This window comes from Phasianus colchicus, chromosome 4 (genome assembly GCF_987193195.1).
Source record: "Phasianus colchicus chromosome 4, bPhaCol1.hap1.1, whole genome shotgun sequence".
Taxonomy (NCBI): Eukaryota; Metazoa; Chordata; class Aves; order Galliformes; family Phasianidae; genus Phasianus; species Phasianus colchicus.
Genome location: NC_143439.1, coordinates 2,571,804 through 2,584,028, shown reverse-complemented (window position 1 = coordinate 2,584,028; position 12,225 = coordinate 2,571,804). Strand labels below are relative to the sequence as shown.

Genomic DNA, 12,225 nt, shown 5'->3' with positions numbered 1-12,225 from the left:
GCACCTAAACTAGAAGGTACTTAATGCCTAGAAGAGGACCTCCATATCATCTTCTAAAACAGCACAACCACTATAATTTGTTCCAGTAGGATATATAAGAGTTTGCTTGCTGGTTTCTAAACTCTACAAAAAACTAACGCTCAAAGCAAGTCATAGTGAATACAAACCCAGCTGCAAACATATTTTGCATAAGCAGCTAGGGCAGCTGTTGTGTGAACACTGCCTCTTTCTTGTAGATCATTTTCTACTCCTCCGTTTGTGCCTTGTTACAATACTGTTCACTTGAGAAAGCCATCTTCTCTGTGAGTTAATAGCAGAGCCTGCCTCTTGAACACTAGAATACAAGGCTTCTCAGCTGAAAGACAGCAGCATGACCCATCAGCTTCCTGAATTTACACAACTGACAGTTAGTCAAACATTTTATACCTTGTCACTACATTCTTCCAAAACATTACATGAGTAGTGCTGACCCGTAGGCTTTAGGTGATCTTCAGTACTGCAGTAGGTACGTGCAAAAATGAGAAGTAGGATGTGTGAAGACATCCATGCAATCCACAGAACTATATTTGCAAAGTATAGTTCATAGATTAACAGTCTTGGATCCCTGGGACAGAACAGTGGCTACCTGCTGAACCAGAACTGTGGATGCTCCATCTCTGATGATTTCAAAACCATAGCTTGAAAAAAAAAAAAACTGACAGCTAAACCCTGATACAGGTAACAGTGTTGGCTGGAACAGAGTGAGGGTTGGACAACCTCCAAATGCTCCTTCCATCCAACATTTTGTCATGCCCTGATAAGATTAATCCATTTCAATGAATGGACTCATGAAAAAAAGCCAACCATCGTGGTCACAAAAACCTCCCACTCGAGGGCATCCAAAAATTGTGTCAGATCAACAAGACAGCTGCACTGACATACTATTAATTGGCCCAAAATAAACTGGATAGAACAGTATAGAAGATGTCCAACTGAAAGAAGGCTGCCTTCTCCAAGTTAGATAATCGGCTTCTCCCTTAAAACACACAATATCAAAAGACCACGTTAAGCTGCTTCATCTAACTATGTAGCAAACTGAAGCCTTACTGCATTAGTGTAAGCATCTGTCTTTTTAAAATATATCTTATGCCTGTGTATCAGTGCTACTGTATTTTTGTATACTGGCTAATAAACGAGCAGCAACAGTCTCAGCATGAAGATGCAGGAAATCCCAATCCCACAATTTATCATTAGTTAACAACGAGGCCATTCATTGCCATTCCTCACGGGTTGGACCCAGGCAAGCAAACAGACGGACTTACTTGATGTCCTCCCAGACTGCGGGCCCGTAGTTCCGGATGACGAGCAGCTCCAGGGCGTGATTGACGAAGCCGTACTGTGGGCAGGGCGAGGCGGCGGGGCGGTCAGACAGCGGACGGAGCCCAGACCCCGGCCCCGCATCCCAGCGCCCCTCACCGCGGAGCGAAGCGGCCCTCCGCCGCGCCACCCCCGCCCCGAACCCAAACCCGAACCCAAAGCGCCTGGGGCCCGGCCGCCCTCCCGCTTCAACCCCCACATCTGCTCCCCGCCAAGAGCCAGTTCGGGCCCGGCCACCCTCTGCCGGCGCCCGGCTCCCGGGCAGGAGGACGCCCCGCAGAGCTCACCATGATGCCACCGCCGCTGCAGCCGAGCAGAAGAGGGGTCCTGACCGCCTCGCCGCCTCCCCTGCGGCCGGCCCGACTGGCACCCGCCGACAGCCAATGGGGAGCGCGGCCGTCACGCTAGTAGCCAATGGCGAGCGCGGCCGCCCTGCTGTCCTCCAATCCGAGGCAGAGGCGGGACGTGGCGGCGGGGCGGGGGCCGGGGGCGCGAGGGTCGGCGTTCCCCGTCGCTGTGAGTCAGACGGCGGCCGCCGCGCGCTGACGATCGCCTGCAGCTGACGGTCGCCCCGCCGCCATGGCTGAGAGGGGCAGGCGGAGCGCTGCCGAACTGTTGCTAACGCGGTGCCTGCGAAATATGCATCCTTCTCTCTCTCTTTTTTTTTTCCCCGACTGTGATTAACGTCGTTGTCTAAAACAACAGTCCCCTTTTAAAAGTTCGGAATTAAAAAAAAATTCAAGCGAGTGATTTGCTGAGTAGGGTCATTTTCCAGGTGCCTGCCGAGTCGAGGCTACGCGCCGAGTCTTCAGGCAGCGTTTGGTTTCACCGAGGGGGATGACGGGCTTTAAGCCAACAGATGCACTCCCTGAATGCTGGGCTGCGTTTCCAAAGTCCAGTCGCTAGGCATTAGGACACACGTGTTACGCTTATCATACAGTCCGAATTTGGGCTGCGCGAGATGCGCTTCCCTCATGGTTGCCGTTCAAGCACCATAGCATGCGGTCTCATTCCTATTTGGGGACCCTGGGGCGCTCTGTCACTTGCTGCCCAGCTGCTTTTTGGGATTCAAGAGCAGGAGGCTGCGGTACCAGCCACACCTGTGCCGTGCGTGCAATGGAATGCTGGCATGAGAAGCCTTGGAGAAAGAGAGCTCTCCGTGACAAATCCCAGAAGGCGGCTTCACCCCTTTGTGTCTCCTACAGTGTGTGACTGCAGGAGAAAAGCTGCTGCACCTTTCAAGTGGAATACACATTTTTAACTGGTGTGACACGCTGACTTATCTGAATTGTTGAGATCCAGGAAAGTAAAAAAGTAACATTTCTTCAGCAATGTTAATCTTTAAACTGTTGAGTCTAGGTGTACGATAGGTTCCAGAACCAATGACTATCCCCCATCTTCTATTTGTGCTTCAGTATCAATTGCTGCTGAGTGACGGAAGACTGTGAGTTCTATTCTCTCCCTTTATAGAAAAGGTCTGCCAGAGAACTCATGCAAATGAGATTGGGAAATTAAAAAAAAAAAAGGTCTTATACCCGATTCACCAGATTTTTATTTACTGATATCAAAGGCCTCTAAAGCGTTTCGTGGCCCACATCTTGCAGATTCCATAAGTGGAAAATCCAAGCTTTTATTTCAGAAAAAGCTTCAAAGTTCATTTTAGTTCATGCCAAGCTGACTTCTGATAAACTGAAGCACAGCTTTGAAAGCAACATAATCCTTGTATGCTATATGGCAAATAGCCACAAAAATTACTGCTGTTCCAGGAAGCCAAAACTCCCCTTTCACTGCTTTTGCAGAACAATGAACAGACATAAAAAATGGCAGCAGTTACAGTAGCTGCTAGGTTATAGGATGGGTGGGGTTTGAAAGTGGGTCCCCTTGCCAAGATTCAAGAGAAATTTCCCTTAATTCTGATGGCTTTCAGCTGGAAATACTGATTTTGCCTCTGTACTTGTTCCTATTTCTGCAGAGAATGCGAAACAAAGTAATGGGAGAAGTAAACTGTATATGAGGAGGTCTGAATTTTTCTGTTACAGGATTTCAGGGGAAAGTAGATCTGGCCTCAGGCTCAGTGATCTGTGCACTTCGATGTTTTGTCACTTTCTGTGAGTTCGCATGGTTTGTTTTTGCACAGTAGTTCAGGGAGAAAGAAAACACCACTCTACACTAATTGCACTTCCTCTGACACCAGCAATTAGGAAAAAAATTCCATATGTTTCTTTGAAAACATATCAAGGCTTGCCAGAATGAAATAAAATTAGTGATTTTTTTTTTCCCCATGTATCTTTTACTTTAGCTATATCACAGTTAAATTCAGAGGACCCAATTCTCATTTATTCCATGAGCCATTTACAGCTTCTTGCCTAAGAAATTACAATACAATCACACAATGTAAATGTGAACAGGATTCAGCTCCTCAGCTGATGAGCTGGTAAAAGAGTTCCCATAATAACAGAACTGTTTCTAGACATAATACTAAAAGATTCACATTTTTATCTCAATAGCGTTTTGTAGATTTGTCGGCTTTTCTTTAGAGCAGATATGGACATAAGCATGTTGTAAAATACCTTCCCAAACCATTTTGTAAAAAATGTCCCTAAATTATATTTATCTCACTGAGATTGAAGCACAAGAAACTTGTAGCACTTAGGGCCATGTTTTAGTGGTTAGTGGTAGTGATGGGTTGACGGTTGGATTCAATGATCTCAGAAGTCTTTTCCAAGCTTAGCCTCTATGATTCATATAGGTTAATATGTATCCTTAAGCGTCTTATCAGGGCTCTTGTGGGAACTAAGGCTGAAATAGACATGAGAATGTTTTGACTTTTTCATCAAGAGAAACAAAAAGGAATTTCACAGCAATTTTATCCTAGCTGATAATGTAGCCAGGGGTCTATTTAAAAAGAGAGTTACAAAAAGTGACACAGGAAGGTGAATTTGATCTGTAGTTGATCCCCCCTTCGGTCTAGGGGACATTGTATTTTACAGAGCTATGCATAGGAAGAGGTCAGAGCCAAAATGAACATCCTACAGATCAACATAATTATATGGAAACTGGCTTTCAGAACGGCCATCCTCCAGTCCAGCAATAGTTCTCCCCATGGGACAAAAGGAAATATGCTCCTAGGAGTTCTTCCCATTTGTAAATAAAGAGAAAGAAATTTTTGTTTAGAACCCTATTAGTCAATAGTACAATTCCTCCACATTTTTCATTCCAGGAACACCCATATGGGACTGCTACCAGTCTCTGGGTATTTATGTAAATAGAATAGAATTTTCCTAAGAAAATAATATTGCAGTGATCAGACACCAAGATTTGCAGACATCTTGTTTTCTTGAAATGCTGCTGTTAAAATTTAACAAATACGTGTGTGCAGATATATATATATATATATATATATACATAAATACATGTAGTCTTTCAGGGTTGTTTTTTTTTGAGCATGAGAATTATTTCTAAGCATCTTAGATAGATGTAGGACATCTGAAGAAACAGCAGGATGGAATGTTTCAAGTTTTGTTCAGATGAAGCTTGCAGGAAATATGAATTAAAACATGCTTTTAAAATGTTTGCAACACTAGGCACTTATAGCTTCTCAGGTTTCTGATAGGATGTGCTCTGTATAGGTTTCTGCAAAACAGTGGGATTAGAACAATATCTTCAGAATGAAGCACTCAGACTCAGAAAATGAATAGTCTAATTGAATTGTTGTAAATACTGTAAATACTCAGAGAGCAAAATCTTTCAGTGAGAGGTACCTTGAAAAAAAGTCATTCCTGGTGTGACACTGATATACCAAAACCCAAGAGTGTAAGAGGTCAGAATAATAACAAGTATTATTTGATACTACTGAAAATATTTGTGTGTGTAAGCAATGCAGCTTTCCAGCCTGCAGCTGGGACCAAACTGTACAGCACAGAGAAATTTCTGTGCAGATGAATCTGCTAGTGACAGAGGCAGAATCCTAAGCTCAGGATTCTGTAACTGTATGTTGCCCTTTTCCAGAGGCAGACCCTTGAGAGTTCTTCAGGAGTTCCTGAGAGAGTTCTGTAGGTCCTCCTCACATCTTTAGAGTGAGTGTAAGCTCACTTATGTGTTTCACACAACATGTCGTATCTGCCTTGCTTTCCTTGAATAAAGATCATGGCTTTACACCAGTGTACCTTTGTTCCATGTTATACAGTCTGACTGGAATTTCTTTATCCAAGTAAACACTCCAAAGCACATTTTATTACACTCTTTTTAAAATATTTCAAATTTAAATGACAACAACAACAAAGAAAAACATTTATTGCTCTAATACATAATAGCAAGTTGATATTATTTTTTATAAAGTGTTTTAAAAACCCCAAGAACTAAAATACTGTTTGATGATTACAGAAACTTCAGGATGTGATTATACAGTGATTATACAGAATCTATATTCATTTTATACACAGAAGAAAGTTCAGGAAACAGTAAGCAGGAAACTCTTATATATATATATATGTGTATTAGCTACAATTTGCAGCCCTATCCAGAAGATGCTGAGCACACTCAACACATTGACTTCAGCAAGTGTTAGAAGATGGTCAGCAGCTGTACGGATGGAGCCAAAAGGATGTTCTTGAAGGAGTATGTGGTACCAGTGATGATATTTTTAAGACAACTTTTCTTATGGAATCACTAATAAAATAAATTTTTAACGGTCATTGATAAGCACCAGCTCACAACACTGCATGTGGCTGCATCACTTGCACATTACACTTCCTGACACGCTGCATATACAATACACCTAGAATTCTCAGTGCAGAAAGAACTGAGAGGGTTGTTACGTAGCACTCACAAATTATCACAGGGAACATGTACGTTTTAGTGGCATTTTAAACAGTGAAGTTGCAATATTATTTTATGACTACATTCCTTGTACAAAGGAAAAACATAAAGGAGTCAGTTACATACTACCTGAAATTTTAATACTGGCTTTCAGGTGTTCTCAATCTAAAGTGCTTTCATGTTTCATATATTTTTTAAAATTTTCAATTTATACAAAAAAAAAACCAAAAACCCAGAATATTTATACATTTATTCTATGTGCTTGTGAATGTAGTAGATGATTTAGTCTATTCCTGTTTCCTCACCCAAAAAATTGGCATTGCCATCTCCCAGATCTTCCTTTGGAAACCAAGTCTGTGAGCTTGTTCCTTGATTATAAGCATCCAGAAAATAGCAAATTCCAGGGATATCACTGGGAAAATTTGGAGGAAGTTCTTCTCTTGAGCGTGGTGTAAATACAAAACCTGGATATTCCTTTAATAATCTGTAACAAGAAATGAAGTGCCTTGGTTAAAAGGGAATCAATCACTAATTGTTACTATATACAAATACACTCAATAATTCTTCACAAATTCTTTATAAAACAGGTCAGAATTCACTTTAATATTTATGTTTTTCAATGAAAAGTTAAAAAAAACTATTTATGTGGTAATCTCGATAACTCATTAAGTCAGGCACCAGTACAAACAGGAATGTTACCTCTCTTCTTTGTCTTGTCAGTGCTTTGAATATAGATGCTGTATTTGTTGTAAGTTCTTGCAAAAATGATTTAGCTACTTCAAAAATGAGAGCTAAAATTAGCACATGAAAACAGCACCACAATTAATGTTACAACTAATGAAATACTGACAAGATTATTAACTAAGCTATTCAGATCCTCCTGCCAATTCTAAGAATTTTTTTTTTCCACAAAACCTAATGGCCTTCAGTATCTGAAACGCAGATGGCTGTTCTTCAGGGATAAATATTGATGACTGGTACCTACAGTTCCAAATAAATATTACTACAGTTGTGCAAGATGCCATACTGTGTATATAAATCCATATGAATGGATTTTAACGTAAAAACGTTAAACACAAAGACTGTTTTTGCATCATTCACTCAGGTGAGAAAACATGCAATAACTATAGTTTACCCTTCAACTCTATTGCCTGTTTACTAGGCATCCCAATAATTATGGTGTGAGGTTGTTTTTTTGTTTTTGTTTTTTTCCCAACAGTTTACTTATTTAAGATATTGTCTTGAGATGAATAAGCAGACAAACAGAAAGCCACTTGCTCCTTAGAATATAAACAAGATTTGTGTGAAAGAACTGTATAATGATTTTAAGAAAAGACCATAGCCAATCTGATTCAGAATGATTTGCCATGTGGACATGGAAAAAAACATTACTGGCCACCACAGTTCTTCTGACTCGGCTAAGCACTGCAGATGGTGATGCTATGTCTCTGTTTAGACTGCATGATCCAAACCCAAGTTACTTGTGTGTGCTTCTGCTTTCACCTGCAGAAGATAATCTTTAGCTTTGCTCCCTCTAAGTCACACAGTATTGCTGCAGGGGATTTCAGAAATGGCAATATCTCTGACACTGGCCACACAGTCCTGACACAACATCAGATACACAGCACCAAGTAGAAGCTGAGTACGAACAGCCAGCTGTCTGGGCTACAGTTCTGAATGTAGAAGATTATTTCAATTACTGCTGTTTCTGCACCCAAAAAAAATGATATTGCAGTCTCTCAAATCTTTCTTAAAATGAAAAAAAAAAAAAATTATATCCATATTTCTGGTTATTTTACTCATCCAGCACTGTCCCTTCCTACTAGTGAATTCACTCTCTGTAGTTCATACTTAAAATTTTTGGCTACTCTGGAAGAAACAATAAACTGTATGAGTTTCGTGGCATAAAATTCAGATCTTTAGCTGGAGCTCAGACAGTTGTTACCACCAAACTTAAAAAAGGTTTTTAATATTTTATCTGGAACATAAAAAATGCTACAGCTTGGCCATGGACATATCTGCAAGGTAATTTTAAGTATAACTAAAGATATAATACAAAGGGTGTATTAAGGTAAGAGGACAAAGGAAAGATGATGTATTTCCCATGGGAGAGCCTGCTAACTATCTGCATGAAATCAAATATCCTTTACTAAAAATGATCTGAGTGAATAATAAATAGTACAGCCTGGCTTCCACACGAAGAGGTTCAAACTGAGCTGGGATCAATGCATAAAATAAACACTCTCACAGTTGATTCACTGCAACCTATTCATTCATCTTCCCTAATCAAAAGAGAACGGGGATGTGTAGAGTGATGCTTAACAATTGTTTGATTAGGATGTTATTTTCGAGTGCATCTGTTTAAGTTTGGCATCCAGGAATTAAGGAAAATAAGTTAACAGATACGTGCCTTCATGGGGTGCCGAATCGGCAGCTACAGATCTGACCTTGATTATACAGGTTTTGGCACCTGATAGCAGATGTTTTTCTACAAACTTAGACAGTTGGTACAGACAGCGGGTCTCCTGTTTCTCCAAATAACATTGTTAGCTATCCTATCTCTGGAATGCAAGGTAGCAGGCTCGGACAGTGAAACCACAAATTAGCGGATTGGTGGACAGAGTTGTAGCTGATAAGATGACCAACCAGAGCGAGTCAAACGTCCTCCAACTTGATCCAGGTCAAAGAGCACACAGCGAGAAAGACATACAGCCTTCATCAAAAGAGCACCAGAGGAACACCGAGAGATACCACGCATGCGTAAAAGAACTGAGACTCAAGGCGGGGAGAAACGTCACTCATTTGGGGGGACTCATTGTAATAACCCAACCTTTTCTTGGAAATCTAATGCATACATAAGCAGCTTGTTTTTTAAGTATGTGCTTTTCTTGTCCTCTGGAATGCTTGGAGGGATTACCCACCTGCATCAGGCCTGTGCGCAGCGCTGATTAAACACACCTGCTTTATAACTACTCTGTGGTTATACAGTTTGATGTCTGCACATCATCCAGTTTACAGTGAAAGCCATCTCCCTCAAAGATAAACCAATTTAATGAGAGGCAAAAAAAGGCAAGAGTTATACAGCTTCGTGGCAAGAAGCAAAACTGCCTCAAGTTCTCCATTTATTTTGATCATAACATCTGAAAAATAAATATAAGCTGTTCCATTTCACTCTGTTGCTGCTTCTGATTGCATTCTGAATAAAAATAACTGTTGAGCGTTCATGAGCAGTCAGATAAAAAGAGTAAAAAGAAAACAGGGAAAAAATAACAAGAAAATGAACAACTTTTACGTTAACTACTTCAAGTGGAGATGTTACTGATGTACACTGTAAAGCACTGTACCTGTAAGTTGTTGGGCTGACATTTATTTTTCGAGGTACGCTGCAAGATTCAAACTTGTTGGCAAGGGTTACATTATTTCCAAAGAGACAATAACGAGGCATTTTAACTCCAACAACTCCAGCAAAAACAGATCCAGAATGAAGGCCAATGCGCATCTTTAAATAAAAGGCAGAAAATGTCATAATTAGGTAAGATAAATAAAATGGTTTTAAAATTCTTTCTTTATTAAAAAATAAAATCGAGTTGCTACTATAAACTGAGTTAGTACAGCCTACTTAATATGTCTGTATTCTGGTCATTACTGTTTGTAGATTGGAAAGTAGCCCAAGTATATCTTGCTTTGCATAGTAAATCACTCTTCATCTGACATGACTGAGATAAAGTTGGTCTTTCTGGCAGTATATTCATCTAAAAACACCATCAGGAGTTACTATGACACTTAAATATTTTCCTAGGAGGAACTGCATGGCGCAATGTTAGACTGATGAAAGTTACTAAATTGAAATTGTAATTGCTTTGCTGTTAAGGTAGGAAGACAAGTCCTAGGGAACAATGAAGAAAATATGTATATGCTGTTCAGCAGTAGAAACATTTTGATATCTCCTCTTTGCAATTCATAGTTTGAATTGTGAGTTTTGTTTAGTTGGTGCTGCTTTCTATGGTCTTTTTTTTTTTTAAAAAAAATCTTATGTGCATTATAAATATATAGACTTTAGAGTCTACATAAAAATATGTTTTCATCAGAGTAGCACTCTGACAAAACAATGGAAAGATGTTGGAAAATTCACATATCTACCATGTGTGCCATTCTTCACATATATACAGAGAATACCATATCATTATGAAGACGTCACAGTTCTAGTTTTGAGTGAAAAAGCAGAAAAGCCTGCAACAAAAGCAAAATCCACCCACACAGCAAAGATGATGAGAATATATACGCTGATATAGAAGTCTGATTTAAAACAGCAGTTTGCACTCATGCCTTTCTGTTTGACAACTTGTTTTTTGAAATCACAGTAGACTGTGACATACTTCTTGCTTTGCAAAACAATCAATGCTTTTGTGAAGCATTTCATTAAAAAAAAGTATACTTTCATTAAAAATATATTCATTTTTCCTCTAAGAAGCTTCTAGAATGTATTTTTTCTCCCTATTTTAAAATTACTTTTAGAATGTAATAACATTCATCATTCAAAACTACACAAACAGCATTTGCGTGGAAATTATAAACACTTTGTAATATTGTCATAAACATGTCTCCATATTTTCAGGTATAATTTAATTTGATATTGTGAAATACAAATATAGTGGTATTTATTTCCACCATTTTTAATACTGCTGTTCTCTGTGAGAAATGTGGAGCCTGTAATCCTTGTAAAAAACATTTTCCTGGTCTTAGAATACAAATATTCCTTAAACCACAATCAAAGAAGCCTGAAGCTCCTTTCTAAAGGGGCAAATGACCAGGCAAATATTAAAAATAAGCAAGTGAAAGACATAATTAATCAAGACACCCGTATTAAAAATAACAAGACCACATTCCAGGTGGAAAGTTCAGTACATGCTTATGTCTCCATTGAAAGGAGGTCATAAATGTAACTACCACTGAATCTGACAGTGGCCTTGCCAGCATTGGCCCCATTCTAATGGTGACCAGCAACAGACGTGTGGATTACTGCAATTTGAGCATGTCTTTGATGATCCATGTTAGTGACTGTTGCCTCAGAATACTTTTATGTTCTCCTTGGTTCTTGTCTCGAAAGAGGATTAGTCTCCTAATTAAAAAATAATAAAATTGATTGCTAGGGAGACAAAAACAGCAGCAGATCAGTGTGCACCTTTTAATTTAGCAGCAAGTGGGTTGATTTTAAGACCTCTGCTTCATCTTTCTTTCTCCACAACACTCATATTCATGGAAATAAAATAGTCAGCCTCTCCACCTATACACATTTGGTTCCCCAACTTGTCTGAGTTAATGCAAATTTTCCTTGAAACAAATATGGGGGGATCAACTAGGCAATCAAAATTTTCCCTTTTTACCATAGGAAACATTATAAAATAAAATATATGACCTTGATAGGCTCCCCATGGGGAGACACCACCTCATCTGACAGCTCCATCATCTTCAGGGCCATCAATGCTATTTGGACAGCATGGGTTTCGCTTTCTTTGTGTAAACCTCCAGCAACGCAGTAGGCATCTCCAATAGTTTCAACCTAAAACGGGTACATTTGTTCCTTAATATTACAATACTCGATATATAAAAGAATAGTCTGTGGCTTTAATATGCTACCTGCATATTGACTGAGTCCTATTTGTCCTGCTAAATTATTTAAGTCTTGAATAAATCCTGTGGTATCCTTTAAAAGGCAAGAGTGCACAACTAGTATTTATTGCTGGGCACGACACTAGAATACTTTTCCTCGCTCTCCTACTGTCAGACACCTGTAGTTACATTAAACGCATTGATTTATGACAGATTCATAGCACTGTAACTAAAATCCATTTTAGAAATGACCTCTTAGGTTTTGATGGGTTTCTTGCTTGGCTGCGTATATTGCTCATTCTGTTGATATACTTTTTGTTGTTGTTGTTGTTTTATGATTGATCTTAACATTTTTTTCTTATAATGAAGATTTTAGGCAAAATATTTTTGGACTTCTATTATTCTCTGTCCCAGTTTGTCTTTATTTCCTTTCCTGCCCCA

General features: G+C 39.4%; 2 protein-coding genes across 2 annotated transcripts in view; both read right to left on the bottom strand.

The window, feature by feature from the left end:
• GUCY1B1 (guanylate cyclase 1 soluble subunit beta 1) overlaps positions 1 to 1,804 on the bottom strand; it is a 38,787-nt gene extending 36,983 nt beyond the window's left edge. The window contains exons 1-2 of the mRNA XM_090138429.1: positions 1,644 to 1,804; positions 1,302 to 1,375 (exon numbers count right to left, since the gene is read on the bottom strand). Of these exons, the coding sequence (XP_089994555.1) occupies positions 1,302 to 1,375; positions 1,644 to 1,646 (77 nt within the window). The 5' untranslated portion in view covers positions 1,647 to 1,804. The remainder of the gene's footprint in view (positions 1 to 1,301; positions 1,376 to 1,643) is intronic.
• A 3,840-nt stretch (positions 1,805 to 5,644) lies between these two features.
• Positions 5,645 to 12,225, bottom strand: part of GUCY1A1 (guanylate cyclase 1 soluble subunit alpha 1) — a 32,679-nt gene continuing 26,098 nt past the window's right edge. Inside the window, exons 7-9 of the mRNA XM_031614278.2 lie at positions 11,591 to 11,734; positions 9,519 to 9,673; positions 5,645 to 6,658 (exon numbers count right to left, since the gene is read on the bottom strand). Coding sequence (XP_031470138.1) covers positions 6,457 to 6,658; positions 9,519 to 9,673; positions 11,591 to 11,734 — 501 coding nt within the window. The 3' untranslated portion in view covers positions 5,645 to 6,456. The remainder of the gene's footprint in view (positions 6,659 to 9,518; positions 9,674 to 11,590; positions 11,735 to 12,225) is intronic.